Source organism: Lepidochelys kempii, chromosome 1 (assembly GCF_965140265.1).
Source record: "Lepidochelys kempii isolate rLepKem1 chromosome 1, rLepKem1.hap2, whole genome shotgun sequence".
NCBI lineage: Eukaryota > Metazoa > Chordata > Testudines > Cheloniidae > Lepidochelys > Lepidochelys kempii.
This window is the reverse complement of record NC_133256.1, coordinates 307,619,620-307,640,836: the sequence shown is the minus strand read 5'-3', so window position 1 is coordinate 307,640,836 and position 21,217 is coordinate 307,619,620. Positions and strand designations below refer to the sequence as shown.

General features: G+C 41.9%; 1 protein-coding gene across 3 annotated transcripts in view; it reads right to left on the bottom strand.

Annotated features, from left to right (window-relative positions):
• CPED1 (cadherin like and PC-esterase domain containing 1) overlaps positions 1-21,217 on the bottom strand; it is a 217,317-nt gene that overhangs the window by 126,037 nt on the left and 70,063 nt on the right. For all 3 annotated transcript variants that reach the window (XM_073328194.1, XM_073328195.1, XM_073328196.1), the window contains 4 exons: positions 15,256-15,421; positions 11,954-12,122; positions 3,616-3,758; positions 1,656-1,740 (listed from right to left, as the gene is read on the bottom strand). In XM_073328194.1, coding sequence (XP_073184295.1) covers positions 1,656-1,740; positions 3,616-3,758; positions 11,954-12,122; positions 15,256-15,421 — 563 coding nt within the window. The remainder of the gene's footprint in view (positions 1-1,655; positions 1,741-3,615; positions 3,759-11,953; positions 12,123-15,255; positions 15,422-21,217) is intronic.

Here is a 21,217-nt window from a genome sequence, read left to right as displayed (position 1 = left end):
TTTTAAAAAAATGTCCAGCCTTTTAATATATAAAAAAAAATTAAAGAGTGAAGATTGCTAAATGATTACATGTTATACACAAAACTCAAGTTCTTAATGCTTAATAATGAGCATAACTTGAATAGTTAAGGACATACATTTTACATTAGACATAATAAACAATCACATCATTTCTATCAATCATAAGGAAATTCATTTTACAACCCCAACACAACTGCAACTCACATGAATCAGGGGTTATATAGAACATTCTTGTTTTCTTTACTTCTGTATCCAAATGTGTTTAAGAAATACTGTATTAATATCTGTTAATATTTAGTAGCTGACAGTAGATCTCTTTTAGAAGTACTTATAATTGCTTTTTTAGAATATGTTGTTACACATATTTTCATAGGAAAGCATTTATCACTAGTGATTTACTAGAACATGATATAAAATATGTATTTATTTTAACTTCCATTTGAGGCTGATCAAGATGTGTCTATAGCATGTAGAGAGAACTTCTGTTTTCAAAAGGGTTTTGATTTGAGGATTACTGATGAAAGTACTGTATTTATTTAGGGTCCAACTTGAGGTTATTAAGTTGTGATGAAATATGCATTTCTTTATACTTGGTAAGAACAATGTCTTTATATTTATTTTGTGGACAGTGCAAGGTTTACTATATCTACTCATTTCTTTGCATTCTGTAGCTGATGTAATAGGAAACTACACAGATTTCACTTAGCAACCTAAATTGATTTTTTTTAATTAAGATTTATTTTTTAAATTTTGCTTCTGGAATGTCCCTGTGTACTTTTCAAATATATTTTTCCTTTTTTTTCTTTTGTGCAGACAAAAGAAGACATGGCTTTTTTAAATTCCCTGAAGCAGAGCAAAACAGCTGGAAAGCTGGCCTAAAGGGACAGCTGAGAATTCCTCTGATGGAGGAATAGGTGGTACAAAGCTGGTAGGTGGTACAAAGCTGGTATAATGGGCTCTCTACCACATTCCTCTTCCTCATGGTGTAGAGGGTATGTCAGGGTGGGCTGGGAAGCAGAAGTCAGCATGATGGAGGTCAGAGCATGTTGTGCTCCATAGATCTTTGTAGGCGTAATGGCCTCTAGGGAAGAAGTACAAGCCAGCACAATTTAGGGCAGCATTTAGACGTGCACAGGGAGATATTTCAGCCAGTCCCAAGACCTCAGCCTCCTCCAGTCACCTATGCCAAGCTGTTCTCTAGCACAGCTCAAGATTGAGCCCCGTTCCACAGCCAGTGCCTGCTCCACTAGGCCACAATGCTTCCTAGCCAGCTTGTTGACAGATGTTGTTGAGATCTTAGTGCTGTAGACATCAATATTATTCCATAGTCCCTTAACAACTCTTCCAGTCCCAAGACTCCACTTACTAATGTATTCACACATCTATTTGTATATTTGTGCATAGTTGCTTAGCGGTTTCGGGGCAATCATCAATGACAATTCTCTACTGTACTTTTCTTTTTAGTCTATGCTCTTTTGGGAAGGGCCAGTTCCTTCCTTTGGGTTTGGAAAGCTCCTAAAACCAGGGAAAACAATTAAAAAAATACCAAAAATAAATCCCCTCCATCCATCTGATCACTTACTTGCTTTAAAAAATGTTACATGTTTTAAAAAATGTAATTGGCACTTGCTTACCTCAAGAACTACTGGATATGTGGAGGTGTTGAACCCAATGTCAAAGGTTAACATTTGAAAACACAGACTGCATCTGAAATTAAACCTGACAAGAATATGGCATGTGAGATAACTGTAAGTAAAAGAGAAAAAGTCAATAAAGTTACATGCAGATAGGTTTAGATCCTCAGCTGGTGAAAATCAGCACAGTTTCATAGACTTAAATGGAGTGATACTATTTACACCAGCTGAGATGCTGGCCTATAGACTTCAAGCCATTATGTTGTTTTTCACTGTTGTTTCTTTTAACAGGCCAAGTAAAACAGGTTACGTGTTAAAAATATTGTAACAAACCCATGGCCACCTAGGACTGGACAATGACAGAGAGGACAGAACCCTGTTCCTCTAGCAATGGAGAGCCTCCATGACTATAAGCAATGTAGTACTTCTGATACATAGATTAACAATACTGATCCCATCCAGTAAAGAGGAGTTATACACACACACACTGGCCAGTTTTTAACTTTACTTTAAAGATATAGTTAAACACAGTCTTGCCCACCACTCATTCCCTAACCAATTTAGCAGTAGCTGCACTGAGAAATGCTACTCTAATCCACTGTTGCTGCTTCAGAAGCCCATTATTTTACTCTAAGACCCTAATTCACCACCAGATGCACCAAGCACAGACAGGGGATGGAATGGGGATTTCTAATGTTATGGGGTCTTTTTAATCTAGGCCCATTCCTCTCTTAATGTTAGTGCATTCTGTGGTACATGAGGGTTTTGGGGTGTGTTGGAGGAGGGGAACGATATAGGGGGAGCAAGTGCCTGCTGGAGGGTGTGGGGTTCTGCAACTGGGTGGATGACATTTTGGGGAAAACAGATGTTACATAAGGGTGAGAAGTAGCAAAACTCATGAGTTTCATTGTGACCCCAATGGTCTTTGCTGCAATTGCGTGGTGGGATTTTGGATTCATACGAGCCTGGAACTACATGAAAACTTGGATGTCCCATAAAACAGCCAACTCATCAATTTGGTTTGGTGAAACTATGTGAACCAAAACTAGCTGGTTTTGCACAACTCTTAAAATAACTCTATATTTATATTCACAGTCTCTCTCTTACACACACACACACACACACACACACACACAATATATTCTATAAAGTTTTGTTCCTACTACTTTAGGACAAATAATGAGCTTTATTGCTGCTAAACAACTAGGTCCTCAAGTAGCTGTATAAAACATGTATATTTACTATAAAAAAGTGAAGTATCTGGTCCATATAAAACTAAAAAATCCAGTAGGAAAGACTGCAATAACCTATTTGTCCTATAAAAAAGTGATAACAGTATTATTCAGGCATACTTCATGAGGTGTAATACTTAGGACAAAGTATTCTAAAATTGTGCTACTATTCAGATCAGTTGCAATTCCCTGATTCCCTGCTCCAGCCCTGGTTATAGCTGCCAGGGGTGGCTCTAATTTGCACCAGTCAGTTACAGTCCCCAAAAGCCATATACCAAATGGAGACAGCTGGAGTACAATAAGCTTTGGCAACTCACTCTTTCATCCCTCAACACCCTCTACGCTAGGGGCTCAAAGTAGGGAAGCACAGGAGGCAGCTATGCCAGCTTCACATCCATTGGGAACTCCCCCATTTGTGGGAGGTTTCTGCTCGTTTTGTACTTCCTGAGCAATATAAAAGCAGCAGAACAGGACACAGAATCTGACTCAAGGTATTGATTGTAACTTCTTGACCTTTTTTGAAATAATATGTTTGGCCCTCAAGTTCAGAAGGTTGGATGCCGCTGCTGTTGAAAATCTCTCTTCACCAACCACATTATTTCACTCTAATACCAAGTATGAAATACGAGTTTCTTTGTAACAGCAGAATCTGTGTACTCAACTGCTTTCCATAATATTCTAAAGAACTTGACAATAAACTTACCATTTATTTATTGGTAGCTTCTTACCTATTGAAGGTCTTTGGTCCCACATCGGGTGATTCACTGAATGCCTCAGCTACCAGTAAGAGTTTACTTATTGTTTCTTTCATATTATCAAAGGCTTGCTGAGGGGAACTGGATTTGAAGTATGTCTCAAAAAATCTTTGTAGCTGTGAAAGATGTTACACAAATTCTTAAACACTTATCCTATTATACTTTTAAGGACCATACATTAACAGGCTTGCAGATGTCAAAATTGCATAAGAATGACAGTTTTATTTTCTACCCGGTCCCACATTAAATGAAGAATGAAATTAAATGTTCTCTCAATATTCTAGCAGAGAAGTTATTTGCATTTATAAAGAAGCAAATCTTAAATAAACTGTGCATTAATTGGTACCAGAAGGCACTGCATTTAGACACAGAGGTCCCACAGCCTAAATTCACTTTCATAAAACATTTTGCTATTAACATATTACATGAAGTGGAAACGTCTCATGCTTAGTTCTGCTGCAGTAGAAAAACTTGACAGTATCAACATATTCAAAGCCAAATCCTTTCTTCTTTGTAACATATTGGGCCAAATGCTGATGTCCTTCCCCTTTGGCTATGAGCTCTGAGCCTGAGTAAACAAGTTTTATGCAGAGGATGGAAGAGCAGTCAGGGTGAAAGCAATCCTCCCCTCACCCCCACCCCATCATGTGGCCAGCCACATCATTACTAATACAACAATCCATGTAATAGTGATGGGGCTCCTGCACATGCCTTACATGAGGAGTTTAGCCCCATGGATCCCCATATTGGCATATCCACTGGCATGTACACCACCGCCCCCTCAACTTACTCCCACCATTTGTCCAAATCCACCTTTCCCACCACAGCAGGAAGAGGGCTAATGGAGCAGAACACAGGAGGAGCACAGTTCTCACACATAGTGGGACCAAGACAATTCTTGCTGATTTTAGGGGTGTTTGGGCTTACAGTGGAAGGAGCTGCATTTGGCCCATAGTTACAGTGCAGTGATATTATAATTACTTTTGCTTCAGGGTAAGTCATGAAAAAATGAATGAATTGGCTAAACCAACAATAACATGCTTTTTCTTATTCCCCTTTGGTGTTAGATTAAACCAACCAACCAACCAACCTCCAGTCATGTTAAATAAGCATTGTGTGGGCTCAGTGACACAAATTATTTCATTCTACTGTACTTCTCAAAAACACACACAGTGTTTTGAATAATCAATTAAAGGCCTGAAAGGCATACTACATATGATTTAATCAAATACTTCCCATTTGCAATCTTCACGCATGCATGCTCATGGATAGATCAGAAGTGTGGCACAACTAGGGCTTTAGCTTGTTTACATTTAATTATTCCCTTGAGCTAGCTTCTGTTCCTGGATATTCTTTACGAATGAATTTGTGGGGACAGATTCTGGGGCTGACTATGGTCCCTTTGTGCCACCAAAGCAACCCAAAGGCCCATAAAGTTGCTGTAGTTGAGGATTTGCATGACATGGGGTAGAATTGTTCTAGACATCGGTACATTGCCCTCTTCTATCCCCAACCCCACATCATGGGCATGTTGAGGAGACGATGTGGCCAGAGAGTTCTGTACTCTGGAGATCACTGGCTGGCATAACTGGGGTTCGTTGCAGCCAGGTACAAATTGTAGCAACCCTGCTGGAATCTCAGTACAGGAGGCTCTTTGGGAGCCTCCATTTGACACATCAGCAGTGTGAAGGGGCCAGCCCTACAATGGAGATGGCCTGATTGATTAGGCAGCAGTTTGAGAAGGGAGCTGAACCCTCTGTCTCCAGAGCCCTGCTTTGTTAGATGACTGGAAGGAAATGCCACCCCTGACTTCTTGCTTCCAGCCCACCTCTCAGTGGTGGAGCAAAACTGCTACAGAGGAAGAGCTCAGCCCTGCTCAAGCGAGGACAGGGAAGGGGTATGCAGGCCACCTGATTGGCTCTGGGAGAAGGCTACAGAGCATGGACAGATAGCATGCACTGCTGCTGCTGGAGGGTAAAAAGCCTAATCACAGCCAGACCCCAGTACTGGGAGATTGACCCAGACAGCAAATCAGGTGCACAGACATAGCCAAGCGGGGAGAGCAGTCCAGACCCAGCAGAAGCAGCCCTGACCTGCCTGGTGACCATGGGGATAGATTCCTTGAGAGGCAGCCAAGCCTGGGACTTCCTACTGCGACCTCACACTACAGCACTAGAGACAGGAGGTACTCTGTTCTAGAACGGAGCCTGGAGGGCCATGTGGACCAGTTGTTAAGTTAGGGCTATTTAAGTGTCGAGGACTCGTATTACGTTTCGGGTTATACGTGTGACTTCTCATAGCAGCTCTCTGCTAGTCCCTTTTACTAATTGTGGCTGTGTCCTTCCTGGCTAGGTGGCAAATAAAGTCATTGGTATTGAACACGGGTGCAGCATTTACTTCGGGTTAAATTCCTGGCTCTTCAGAGGTTGTGGGAAGAAACCAAGAGCTTGGGATTCGGTGAGGGGCAAGTGGGGTTCTCTACCGTACTGAGCGTGGCATTAGCAAATATAAAGCCAGTCAAGGGCAAGATACATTTGTTCAATGTGCTAGTAAAGGCACCTTCATAGGCAACTGGTTTGGAATGTGGTATCAAAACAGAAATAAGAAAAGGTACAAAACAGGTTAACAATCAATACGGACTGGTGGGTTGGATCTTAGGTGACGTAGAATGTGCTTTCTAACTTGTAAGCAACCCTGCAATAAATGTATGTTGCGTGGGAGGACGTACGTTGAAGAACACCTTTTGTGTAAGGAGAACATGCAGTGAGATAAGAATTGCTTCCTGAAGAGAGGACATATATGTCTCCTTTTCAGATTTTTGGCTACATTTTAAGCAATAATAATGTATATGGAACATGGAGACAGCTTGGCAAACCAGAGTGCCAAGGTCACAGTGCTCCACTGTGCAGCGATCCCATTGTAGTTTCACAGCTAAGGGGATATGCATAGCTGCAGGGTCTTTATTATGTGACAGGTTGTTTTTTTAAATGTCTGAGAAGAATAAATCCTTCTTAATAGGATACAGTTTTTTTCAACATAAGCCTTTCTATCTGTAGTTAGCGTTCCTGCATTCATTCCTTTTATGTTGCACCCCATGGAAAATAGCTATGCTTAATTATATTTCTTCGCCAAGTCCACACAATCTGTGTATTTATGTACACACACACACACACACACACACACGCCTCTTTGATTATGCACTTGAAGAAACAAGGATAACCAATGCATCTCCCAACATACAGACTGGATTTGTGCAAAACGGCCAAAGAAACGTATTCTACAATAATTCTATTCCAAGCACGGCGCACTGCCTCACATAGATCTATCTACACGTGGTCTTCTGCCTACAGTGGTTGATGAATCATTGTCAGTCGAAGAAGTTGTCACATGTAATGGGAGAAAAATGTACCCATAATCAAAAACAATGGTTCCAGAATACATCACAGAGAAAAAAATACAGTGATTTATCATTAGTTTATAGTGCTAGCTGTTGGATATGCCTATTTATTCTCACCCGGATTTATTATTATGTGATGACATTTCCCTGTTCCTTTGACACAGCACTTGATGAAGGTGGAAACCAAGACATTATTCAACTATTTTGTATAGTAAATTTCCTATTTGTGCATATTTTTTCTTACATAATCTAGTTTTAAAGGAAGTCTGTTAATAGATTAAGCCACAAATTCATCCCACCTAAAGTTTGTTTTAATTCATTTACGTGGAAAATGTTCTCTGAGTATCATTTTATTTTAAATTACCCACTTATTTCAGTGGTTACTAGTAATCCCTGAGAATGTTGTTTTCTAAATTTCTGCTGGTGGGGAGGAAGTGAAAAAAGGCCTCTAACAACCTTTCCTCTAATGATCTCTGCTGTTAAGGCCAAGACTAAAGCCCAGTGAAGTAAATAATAAGACTTCCACTGACTTTAATGTACTTTGAGTGGGGACTGGAATAACTATGGCCTCCTAACCATGGTCCTGGGCTTTTGGAAATGATGAGGCGGAACAGCAGTGGTGACCCACCAACAGAATTCCTTTTATGGATCCTCTTGTTGCTGTGGGAAGACTTGGGCCTTCCCAGAATACCATGTTATTGGAGAATAATGGAGGCAGACTTCCAAGGATTCGGTTTCTGGAAGGGGAAATATAATTCCCAATAATAAGCAGCTGCTTCTCTCTAGGATTTGGGGTGGCCTGGACTTCCACCATTAAAGATATGCCCCTAGACGTTTGTAAGAGAGAAAAAGAGCATAAAGAAGTGAGTTAGGAGGGTCAGATGACAGTCTTACTTTCCTGTCTAAAATACACTCTCACTTAAAATGTTGGGATTTTTTGGAGGTAATGAGCGGTAAGAGAGAGAGGTGGGTTTTGACTTTAGAACCAAACAACTACGGCAACATTACAAATGAAGGCCCTGATCCTGCAAACACATATGCGAGTGCTTAACAACATACAGTAGTAAAGTTAGGCATAGGCATAAGTGTTTGCATGATCAGGGCCTGATTTCATTTATATCACAAGCTTAATTCAAAACCTAATTGAGAGTTAAGGATACACAGAGTTCTTTCAAGTATGTTTCTGCCAAAGAAATAAAGGTAAAAATTGGGTAATTAAAACACCCTTATAAAATAAAATGAGGTGGGGAGGAACATTGAAAGTTTCTGTTGTGTCAGAAGTTTTGCTCTTTACTTACATGTATGTTTTAATTCTATTTTACATTAAAAATTATTTTTGGAAGGTCCTGAGGCAATATCCAAAGAGGCCACATGAGGGCAATATTATCACCTGATTTTCACAATGTGCCGCTCTAAGTGAGAGCCCCAAATCATATTAGAAGGCATATTTCCCGAGAGCATACTGTTCCTGTTTTGTTTGCACATATGTTAACTTGGAAAAAACATCTTGTTTATTAAAATTTTCAAATGCACAATACACAAGAGACAATTTCAATGGTCGGTAATTTTGGCTTACACCATGGAACTGTTACACAACAACAACTAACTTTAACGAGTTCTTTTTAGTGTGATGCATGCTTTGAAAGTTACTTCTGAACAATGTTTTAAGATGAGCACCTAAAGTTGCACGAGTTCACAAAATGGGTAATTAGACCCAGAAAACGATCAGGCACCTAACTACCCATTTTGCATGTGCACATACATGGAGTCAGATTCTCAGCCACTCCTGTGGCAGTGCAAAATACTACCTACTACATAAGGTAAAATGCCAGATGATGCAGAGCTCTGTGCCAATTGCTCTCCCATAAGACATGATTGGAGCCATGTGAAAGCAAATGCCTCCTCTAAAAGATGGTAGGTGGGAGGGTGAATAGATCAAAATGGTTAACCTGAGTAATTAAACCATTTTCTAAGACTTTAAAGCACTGATATCAGTTAGTCTCTTAAAACCTGTCAATATAATACAAAAATTCTATATTGACATGACAAGCTATGCAAGTGTTGCCAAAATATAAAAAGACAGAACCCTTGGTTACCAAACAACCACAACCAGGATCCTGAAGACAGTTAAGAGTCTCCCTTTTTGGTGAATACTGCATGGCCTGTCAACCTTGAGGTAATTAACAAGTGAAGAGCATTTCACACATCAACACTGGCAATATACAGGAAAACGTTTAGGCTTCAATTATTTGCTCAGTGAGAGTGCACAATGTCTCCTGACATGAACAGGAATGATGACACACTGATTGGACATAGATTCCTTGATATGTACTTTATGCAATTATTTTTCAAGGTTTCTATTTTTTTTAAGGCACAGATGGTGGATAAAGTCACTGAAAACCTCAGTCACTATAAGCAGGGTGAGTAAAAGTGATTTGTAAGAATTATGTATAATAGTTGTAAACTACTGACATTTTTGGAGCTGCACAACAAATAATGAGCATTTTTTCCTTCATTCACACAAGAGATACTTCACAAAGAAATCCCACATTTCAGAAACGTGTGGCTGAGGCTGAACATTTCTAGTTATTATGGACCAAATTCCTCAGCTGTCATCAACTGGCATAGCGCCACTGGCTTCATTCAGAGGTCCTGGCTCATTGTGTCTGCTGTAGGCGGGTAACTGGCATTGTAGGTTTGGCTGAATACTCTGTGTAGTTTATTGAAAACATGCTCTACGATCATGACAAAATGGTTTATAGCTGACTTATAGACAGAGAGAAAAATACTTATTTTAAACATTTAATTTTCCACCATTATTTCCAGAACGAAGTGCTATTTTCTGCTTCTCCTGCACAGTGCATCTGATGCTGCATTGTGTCAAGCCCAGAAATCCTTTATGTATTTTCCACATATGCTAGCTGGTCACACTTAGAGAATTTCTATTGTTAGATTATACAGTGCCTTGCTTTTACTGGTTAATTCTTGGAGACCCTCTGACTTCTCTCAAGCTCTATATAGAATATCCTGTTTATAGTTAGAGGCAGCATAATATATCCTGTTCTCCATCATTGTATTAATTTGCATTTAAATGTACATCACCATAGAAGTGCTTTCTCTGGTGACTCTTGTTTGTATAACTCTTTCCGTTCTGACAACTCTGTCTAAAGCTGTGGAAGATATAGGACCACAGAAGCAGTAACCAGACTCGAACTCCTCTCTATATGTGCTGCTACTTCTATCTATCACTTTTACTCCTTCTTCAGCTGCCAGAATGTTCTGTAAATGGTGGCTGATGCCCCTTTTTGAAGACTTGTCTCAGCGCTGATTATTTTCCAGAGTGCAATTCCACAACTACTAATGATTATTATCCTCTAAGCTAGTTCCTAGTTACGGGATTATAATGATGCCACTGGACACTTGTAATCTTTTCAGTTAACTTAAATTAAATTAAGTTCAGAGGAAGCAGAGGTCTGTTCAGTGGGTGACTTAAATGAGGAAGACCAATTAGTTTCCACAAGGTTAGATGGTAAAAATGAGTAACAATATCATCTCATAGGCTTCAATATGCTCCAACATTTTAGCATTATCATAGTAGGATTGTGGCATTGTAGCATAATGCCAGCACTCACGCTGATTAAGACCCAAATCGTGCCCCCTACCCAAGTGACTCAGTTGGGATCTGAGGATCTTCTTGTGGGCAAGTGTGGAAGCAGCTTCCTCAACCCTCAAGCAATGGTGCAGGAGTTGAGACACTCCAGGTGAGACCCATAGAAGACTCTGTAGCCCTAGTGTCCCCCTTCTGCAGAAGGAAGGATGGAATGATCCACAAGGCAGCAGATCCTCTGGCATTGCAGGAAGAGCTGCTATGTCGCAAGCAGTTTCTCACTAAATGGAACAAAGGAGAAGCAGGATACCCATGAGGAGGCACGTGCCACTGGGCAAGATGGGTCACAGTCTCTCCCCCGCCACCTGGAGATGGCAAGATCTAATATATTTTAGGCACTTATAAATAGGGTTGGCAGGATTCGATTTGTATTTCTTTATGAGTTTTTAAAGTTTTTATCAATTTAAGTTTCCAGAATTGCATGAAATTGTGTGTGGGGGAGGGGAAGACAATTATTTAATGACAAGAGACCCTGAAATTCAGAAAGTTAAAGCTTTATAACCATTAAAACACAAATATTAACACCACATGTCAAAATACACAAAGTGAATATCTTTTTAAGTCAAACTCTAATAAGTTTCCAAGGTGCATTTTTCTTACTTTGCCTAGCTGTAAATGTCTATTATTACTGACGGAAATATTTTCCCAACAATTTGTGTGTGTGCAGTGAAAGCAACATTTACTGGCATTTACTGATAAAATCTAATCCTTTCAAGCCTGTTTATAAAGCATCCATCTTCACAGAACCTAGGATCCTAAGGGTGGTGCACTGGAGGCCCATTCCCTCCATCTTACAGAGCATTTCCCTTAGTTTGTGACCACTTCTCTCATAAAGGGCAACTCTGTGGCATCTCTAGTTCAAATTAAAGATCCCAAACCAGCCCTTATTTTAGGTACTGATTTTACTTTCTTCCATAGTGGATTAACACCAAGCTAGGAAAAGCTTCATCACTGCAGTGTCTGCACAGTTGTACTGTAGAGCGTAACAGCTCTGCATCTGCTCTCACACAACCGAGCCAAAACTTGGAAGTGCCCTGATTACCCCATTGTGCATGACAATATTGCCTCCTCCTTTGCAAACCAAACACTGCTCTTTTGTCTGATTAATGAAAGCTATCGATGAAAAGTATATTTTGTGTTCAGTAGGAATGGCTAATAATGAAGGAAGAAGAAAGAGGAACTAAATTGTTTGCCTTTCTACCACTGCACTTTGAGTGAATGAACCAGTTAGAAAAGAAGAGTTTTACCTTTACAGAAAAGTGCTTTGTCCTGGGAGGAAGCCAGACAATGGCAGTTGAATGAATGAATGCCCGCAAAGGTGTTAAGGATGTCACTAGCACATACGCTTTGATGATGATGGAAAGGTCTTGAGCTTTCAAGAGTTCCTTGTGGTCAGCTGAAGCTGGTATAGAACTCCTGCAAAATAAGAACAATAAGTGTTAGGAAAGTGCTTGCTTCCTCTATATGAAAATGAAAATGAGGTATAAGAATACTGAAAATAGGAGCCTTTCTTCCCCAGTGAAGTGACACAAGAGATGAAACCAAGTAGGTTGGAATAATGCTTGCACCAAGTCTGTTTTTACTGCTTGGAAGATTTATTTCATCGTAATTCCCAGATAAAAACTATGGCAAGATGGAATTACAGCTGAGAGCACATATCAGGAACTTATAGGTAAAAAAACATCACAGCAATGTTGTAATTATTGCAAAAGCAGGCATGACCAACCCAGAAATCCAATTTTAAAGAAATCCAAACATGTTAAGGAATGGAAATACAAAGTTAAGGCACCTAAACAACTTTAACTCTGCCCTGTGCTAATGCCAGGAAGAAATGAAAAGAGAAAACCTACACTATCTTTAATAAAAGCTACTTACATTTAAGTCTTCTTAACATATGCACAATGTGCCTCAGGTGGCACATGACCAGGATTCATCACCAAATTTGGTCCACTGATTGGATTATTAACTTCCCCGGCTCCGTACTGACAGGGAGTGCAACGTGAACGCTGATCCATTACATTTAAGTGGGGTCACACACAATAAAATGCCATTGTCACGCTCATGTGGTTATTGCATGACATCACTGAAGAGAGTTTTGGTTGGACATATTCCTGGAGATTTCATCACATGACATAATCTTTAGTTTAAAATTAATCTTTAATTCCCAGAGACTCCAGGACAATCCTGGAGGACTGGCAACAGTAGAGAGTCAAGACCAGCACCTTTATAAAATACTGTAAAAGACTATGACACAAGGAAATAGCCCTTCATAAATTAGTGAGCAATAATCTGGCAGGCCTTGATTTGGACATGATAGGGATGTAGGCAGGCAACTGGTCAAGTATTTAACTGCACAGTCCTGTTTCTCTAGGGTTTGTCCCCTGTCTGGTACTCAGACAAAATCAGACATGGTTTGTCCAGTATCAGATGAGCGATGCCCTTTTGAACATTGTGCTGCTCTGCTCCCACCAGTGTGACCTCACATTCAAGGTCCCATCAGTGGAGGCAGAGCAGCATGTTCTTAAAAATGGCACCCTCCCATGTGGCATGACCTCGCACATACTGTGTATCCAAGGTCACGCCGGCGGGAGGTGGGGCCATTCCATTCCTGGAAGAACCAGAAGGTCCAGTATTCCAGGAATGCGTCAGTGGCCACACTACAGGGATGTCCAGCTATTGGTCTTTTGCTACAGTAGTTTGCAAAGAATTAGCTGTGGAACTGTATTGCCAAATTGTATTGATCAATAGATCAAAAATCAAGAGTCAGACCTCCCCCAAAATCATGAGGTTTTTTTTTAAAAAGAATTTGTTGTGTTTTTTAGACCAGTCTCTTGATGTTTGCACTCCCCCTGTCCATCCCCAGGATGTGTGCATGTGACAGTTAGTGTTGCTCACCCTCCCACATGTATCAGATAAGGTGATTTTGGTGCCTGCTGCAGGAGCTCTCACCGCGACATCTGCCCCTCTCCTGCCCAGCAATTAATTCTGTCCCCCAAGCCCCCATCAGTTCTGTCCCCACCCAACCCACCTCAATTCAGCTCCCCCACAGTTCAGTCCCCCAGTCCCGCTCATCACCACCCAATCAGTTCAGCCCCCCATCCCATCAACCCCACTGCCCTCAGTTCACCCTCCCAGCACTCATCCCATCTACTCAGAACCCAATATCAATACAGCTTTGGGATCTCGACCCACGTTTGAGAACCGCTGCTCAAGACAAAATACTAGTCTCTGCCCAGAAGAACTGGTTTAGCAGAGGGGAACTTGCCTTGGCAATGAAGTAACCTGCCAGGGATTTGTGCTCATGTGGGAAAGCTGGCAAAGGCGTCCCCTGACACAGGGCACTAAGGTTTTTAAAAGGACAGAAACTGGTCTGCTCAGGAGCAATTTTCTCCAGCCCATGAGGAAGAAGCAACCCATCAGCATGCAACACTTCAAGATGCAGGGGACTCCCTGCCTGCCTCCCTGAACCCAAATGGTCCCCCAAGGACTCACAAGGGAAGAGCGAGCTAGTTAGGGGCATTGTGCTTAGAATGTATATTGCTTTGTATGAGCTGTACTGTCTTGTACTTTATATGATTAAGTAAAAGCAGAAATGTGTTAGACTCTGTAGTAAGTGTTTTAACTGCTTTACAACTACTGCGTGACCCTGCGAGAGTTAAATAGTAACCACATCTTTGTAGGGAGAGTTCTGGGACAGGATGTGTTTAAGCAACTGGTTTATCTCAAGGGTCAGCACTGGCCCTGGTGGCCTAGGGCAGGTGTGCAGAGAAGCTCCATTCCCAGACTGAGAGCCACTGCTCAGGAAAAACGCCAGAGAGGCTAAGTGAGGAACCAGTGCTGCATTCTGCTCCAGAAGCTTAATCCACCTGGGAGACCCAGAGCACAGAGGCTTGGCTTCCCCACACAGCAGTGCTGATGGAGTGGCCAGAATCTCTCCCAGAGGGTCCCAGGGGGCAGAACCTGTGTGGTTCTGCTGAAACAGATGCAGGATTTGGAGAGCCTGTGCTGTGAGGGCAAATTCCAATATGCCAAAGACCTCAGCTTTATGGGGGCTCTCTGCACAGAAGAGCTTGTGGGTTGGGAGTGGGGGATAGGGCAGGGCACAAACAGGGCATGGGTTGATAGATCTGCCACTGTACAGACTTATATATTATTAAGAGGTGTGTCTGCATTTGTATCTACCTAGGTGATTAAATGATCCTCATCATCTCAGTATATGAAGGTGTGTGTATGCACTAAGGCTACGTCTACACTAGTTTATGTCAGCATAACTTACATCGCTCAGGGGTGTGAATAAACCACTCGCCAGAGAAAAATAAGTTACAGCAGCCTAAGCGCCAGGGTGGACAGCTGCGCCGCTGCAGCACTGTATGTGTAGACAAGCCCTAAGATACTGCAGTGATGATGGCGTGTAAGTACCTGCGTAGAGAGAATGCTGCTGGGCTTCTGATCCTTCCTTTCTACATGCTGCTGGACTGCCTCTTGCTCAAACATGCTACGAAACATATACAGACATCCAGAACATAATGATACAAAATCATTATCTTACAGCTGTGCGCTATTGGTCCAGTTCCACAAGTACCACAGATGGGCAGAATTTGTCCTTTCATCACCCTCGTGTGATTTCACAGGCTGAGAAGGGCCAGTAGCGATGTTTGACTTTGACAGCACATATTGATCCAGGCATCCAGGGAAAGTAATTGGAAGGTGCAATCCTGAAAAAAATCCAAATAAATAAAGAAAATAGTCAACATACTGTTAAAAGGAGCAGTCACTCCTGTTCAATGAAATATAAAATAAAAATATGCAGAGAGGAGCTACAATCATCGGATGACTCAGTAAAATGATAAATTCTTAGGCTCCTTTACCGTGTTGGGATCTGCTAGCAGAGACCCTTATGCCCACAAGGAGTCCCCATCCAACTGCAGGAGCAGAGCCTTAATCATAGCCACAGTTCTCATTGTACACAAATATTGGTTATTCTGTTCATTGCCAATGACAGTGCTAATGTAGGAGTCTGTGTTACACAACTCCCTCCACTTCATTAAAACAAATCCCTCATTTCTCAACACAGAATAACTCAGATGTAAAAGGGCCTAATACTGTGGGCTTTACACTGTCAAAACTACAAGTGATATTGATTGGAACTTTGTCTGAATAAGGACCACAGGACTCTGTCCACACTAATTACACACAGATACAAACAACAAGATACTCTTTCATTGATCATATTTAAGGTTTGATTTTGTATCTGCTGAAATCTATGGGAGTTTTGCCATTGACTTCAATGGGAGCGGGAGCAAGCCTCATATTGTAGCAGCAGAGATCTCAGAAGTACCGAAGTAAATATTATTAATAATCAAAACATCAATGATATCTGCCAATAGGTGGTATATTTTCTTTTTTACTTTGCTGACAAAAAGCCCTTGCACTGTGCCTTTATTTTGTCCTGTGTGGTTTTCATTAACTCCAACATACTTCACTTTTAGACATTTCAAACTCTTAAGTAATACTCAGGGAAAAGTCAAGCTGTTCGTATTATTTCCAGACCTCATTTTAGTGTAAAACCACACTGTGCTAAGTTTATTAAGGTATTTGTGTAACTTCCCTTTTAATGCAGACTCACTCCATTTCAATATATCAATTTAAAAACAAAATTGAAGCTATATATTTTCTAGTGGTGCGATATGAGCAGCCCTTCACTGAGCACACAGCTCCTCTCTGAAAAGTGCCTCTGTTAAAATAGCATTGTGCGGGTCCATGCTGATTGTCTCTCGATGATTCCTTATTAACACGCTCAGTTTATAGTCTTGCAAGTTCAACCTAGGCTCCGAAAGTCAATTTGGGTTCTTTGCTTCACATGCATCATTCACCAGGAATAAAGGTTTTGCAGGTCAAAATCAGGGCCTCTGTTACCCGTGTGTGCACCTTTCATCTTCAGGTTATACCTTTCATGTTAACTTTGCAACCCCATTGTATGGAGGTAACTGATTTGAACTTCATAAGCAATTACCAATATGTTGATGTTGCATAGGGAGGAACAGCCTCCCATCTGTGTGGGCTCTGCAGCACCGACAAAAGTAAAACCCAGTAAATTCTTATTGTAGTCACTTAACTCAGTCAAACTCACTTGATTTTGAATAGACGCAGAGAGCAAATCTGACCAGTAAAAAGGGGCCATTTTTCCGTATTCACTCTTCAAAGTAAGGAAGCATTTTAACAGGGTAATTTTCCAAGGGCCACTCTTAGGATAAGTTTTGGGCTGTGTGACAGGGTGTACAAACCCCTCACTGGACAGCAAAGGGTGAAAGAGCAGCTCTGGGCTCAGCAGGCCCTGCCCCTCTGTCCATGTCAAGCATGCTCCACTTGGAAGTGGGGCTTAAAAGGGAGTCAGTCGGCTCAGTTAGGGATGGAAAGGGTAGGGAGAAGGGCTGGTTCTGGTTGCTCCAGTGGACGACGCAGCCAGACCCAGACCCAGACACCAGAAGCATTGGTGAGTGGCAGCTCTTATGGACTGGAGATGGTAGGCAACCTGTGTGGAAGTGCTGGCTAGGCCAAATTGCAGAATGCCTTAGGCAAGGGGGAGGTAGGAAGTGACCCATGGAGGCTGACTTGAGGCACCCCAGGTGAAAGGCGTTGGACAGGCCTCTCAGGGCCCTGAGTCGCAACCTGGTGTAGCAGGAGGACCCAGGTTCCTCTACCCCTCCTACTGCGACCACTAGGTGGGGTGACTGCCAGAGATTGTGACCACTAGACGGCGGACACCAGACCCATTCACAGGCATCGAGCTCTGGGTGTTCAGGCACAGAATGGAAATTTCAAAGCAGACGGTACTCAAACATTGGGGTGGTTTATGCACTCAGCCAAGATAAGCAATGCTCAAGCAACAACATGCTCAAAACCTCACTATCCTTGGAAGGTGTGGCTGCCAGTCTGTCTTCTGCTCCTCATTCAAGATGTCAGCATAATCCAATGACAACTCTGTGCACACTGTTCTTTCAGGAGCCTGGTCTATGCACAGTATTTGCGCAGACCAGTTAGGATGCAGAGTTACACTTGTATAAAGGATCCATATGCAAATATAGCTTAAACCCCAACATTTACAGGAATAAGATATACCAATAGAAACCCGGTATAACTATATCCACACTAGGGGGCTGTACAGCTTTAGCTATCCCCTTTTCAAACTGACATAGTTAAAGTGGTACAACTGTGTGTAGACAACCCCAGAGAAAAGAATCTATACCAGAAAGTTGTGCCCGCCCACTAAGAATGCATAGAAAGGGGCAATCATTTTTCCCACTTTTTTCTTTATACCAGAGACAGAAGACTTTAAAAAACAACTTATTTGTAATTGCGTGGGAGGTTGTATTTCAATAGTTCCTATGTTTACAAGACCAGGGTAAGGAAGACCATGCTGAAGACCAATCTCCAAACCAAAGAGGAAAGCCTAAATTTTAGGCCTCTCAGCCTTAACAGTGTCCTTTTAAGAAATAACACTGAGAGTCGATACATCCCTGGCCCACTGCGGAGCCCGGCACAGGAATCCAGAGCAGTGGAAATGTGCCTCCAGACCCCAGCACTACTGAGAGCCAGTTCGGCTACAAACCCCATTGCCTACTCTGTCCCCAAATATACTCTAGCGACACTATCAGAGGACCCAAGCACATCAGCCACATGATGAGGGGCTCATTCAACTGCACATCTACTAATATGATATATGCCAGCATGTGCCAGCAATGCCCCTCTGCCGTGTACATTGGCCAAACCGGACAGTCTCTACATAAAAGAATAAATGGACACAAATCGGACATCAGGAACGGTAACATACAAAAGCCAGTAGGAGAGCACTTTCAATCTCCCTGGACATTCAATGACAGATTTAAAACTAGCCAACCTTCAACAAAAACAGACTTCAAAGAGAAACTGCAGAGCTACAATTCATTTGCAAATTTAACGCCATTAATTTGGGCTTGAATAGGGACTGGGAGTGGCTGGCTCACTACAAAAGCAATTTTGCCTCTCTTGGTACTGACACCTCCTCCTCAATTATTGGGAGTGGACCACATCCACCCTGACTGAATTGGCCTTGTCATCACTGGTTCTCCACTTGTAAGGTACCTCCCATTATACATATGCCTGTATCTGTAATTTTCACTCCATGCATCCGAAGAAGTGGTTTTTTACCCGCGAAAGCTTATGCCCAAATAAATCTGTTAGTCTTTAAGGTGACACCAGACTCCTCATTGTTTTTGTGGATACAGACTAACACAGACTAACCCCTCTGATACTTGAGTTCAGCTACTAGCACTATATAAAGCAAATGTTCCTGCAGCAGGGCATTCTGGAGTGTGGGAGTTCCTTGGTCATGCCCTCATTATCTCCAGGCCTGCTCCCAACACCCTCTGCGTGCCTGCTGTGGAAGCTTTACGGCTGCTCTACGATCACTTTGTACTACCATGGCTGGTGCAAAGTATCCAAAAAGCACATGTGATTTCAGAGTCTTTTTCCGATTTACCTTTACACTCGTGAAAATCAGGAGTAACTCACTGGAATTACAACAGTGTAAAACTGGTGAAAGAGAGGAATCGGGCCCTGTCCTATTATATTTTGAAATGGTTGCATATACATTATGTGATTCATTCAACTGTTCAGAGGCTCTCTCCTATGGGTTTGGTGTCAATTGGACAGATACAAATTAGAGATGGGCTTGACCTGCTGTGCTCAGATGCTGAGCTGGGTTCTGCTTCGCATCCAAACTGCCTCAAGGTTCATAGCAAGGCTTTTGGTTCAGGCCCACCTTATATACAAATAAGATTTTTGTTTCTATAAAGGATTCATCCTTATGAAGAATCAGACATTTTATACGCAGTGCATCCTAATCTAAATGTCATGGGGCTCAATGAATAGATTTTGAAATTCAAGTTTCAAATACTTGTGAATTATTATATAGAAAATTGAAATTCCCTCATCAAGGGACATGATACTGCTTAGCAAGACAGGGAGTTTGGGACAATTGAAGCTTGGATAATAAAAGTTATGCTGTACACAGAGCAGCAAATGCACATAAATAAATTGCATTGCTTTTGAGTTTGATTAGATAGAAGTATCAAAAAAGTAGAATTATAGAAAAAAGACTTTTTCCTTTTCTTCTCTGCCCCTTTTGTTCTGCTTATGATCTTTGTCACCCATTGCGTTAGGTAATAAAACCATGCTAGTTTTTTCATTCCTCCCCAAACCTTCTCTCCAGTTACTCCACTGCAATGGACTGCCAAAATAGACTAAATATTTTTTTAAAAATTTTCTTCTGATCATTTGTTTTTCTTTTTTTTTTTGCTTCTTGCATGAATATCCCACTATAAAAGGCTCCCAACAGTGCTTACCTACTGCTATGCTATAAAGGAAAAGGAAACTGGTGATAGGTAAGTGAGCAGAGTTATCTTCTAAAATGGAATATCCCTGCTTATGAACATATATGATTATCAGTGAATCATTGAACAGGGCATGGAAGATGAGACTACAACAAATGTACAGTGCACATAATTTTACCAAATACCAGTTGTTGATGAATGCTTCCTGTGAGGGTTCTCAGGGTGCCCAGGGCTGAGAGTCATTTTGTTACTCCCATGACCTCCAGCAAGAGGGAGACTTGCTTCTGCTTAACAGGGTGTCAGCTCCCTGACACCACCAGCCACCCAAACAATCTCCTCTGGCCTGTGCCAGCCCTTACTTTGTCTTGCAGGTTAACAGTAGATGCACCCCAGGTCCTGAGCCCCTCTGAAGTGTTCACTTGTAGTGTCCAGCCTTTATCCAATGAAAACTTACAGAAATACCAGGTCTGCTGTCCCAAGGGAACAGTGCACAAGTGGGACCGTTCCCCTGCTTACATTGGTGTCACGAACAGGATTCTATTCACAGGGTCCATCCCATTGGTTTACTGGTTGAGTTCTGGTAGCACTGTCATTCATTGGGATATAGTGGGATATTCACTGTCAACCATTAAAAGCACATAAACATTGATTTAGTTGGGGATTGGTCCTGCTTTGAGCAGCGGGTTGGACTAGATGACCTCCTGAGGTCCCTTCCAATCCTGAATCCTTGTTCAATATCTTCATAAATGATCTGGAGGATGGTGTAGATTGCACTCTCAGCAAATTTGCGGATGATACTAAACTGGGAGGAGTGGTAGATACGCTGGAGGGGAGGGATAGGATACAGAAAGACCTAGACAAATTGGAGGATTGGGCCAAAAGAAATCTGATGAGGTTCAATAAGGATAAGTGCAGGGTCCTGCACTTAGGACGGAAGAACCCAATGCACAGCTACAGACTAGGGACCGAATGGCTAGGCAGCAGTTCTGCAGAAAAGGACCTAGGGGTGACAGTGGACGAGAAGCTGGATATGAGTCAGCAGTGTGCCCTTGTTGCCAAGAAGGCCAATGGCATTCTGGGATGTATAAGTAGGGGCATAGCGAGCAGATCGAGGGACGTGATCGTTCCCCTCTATTCGAC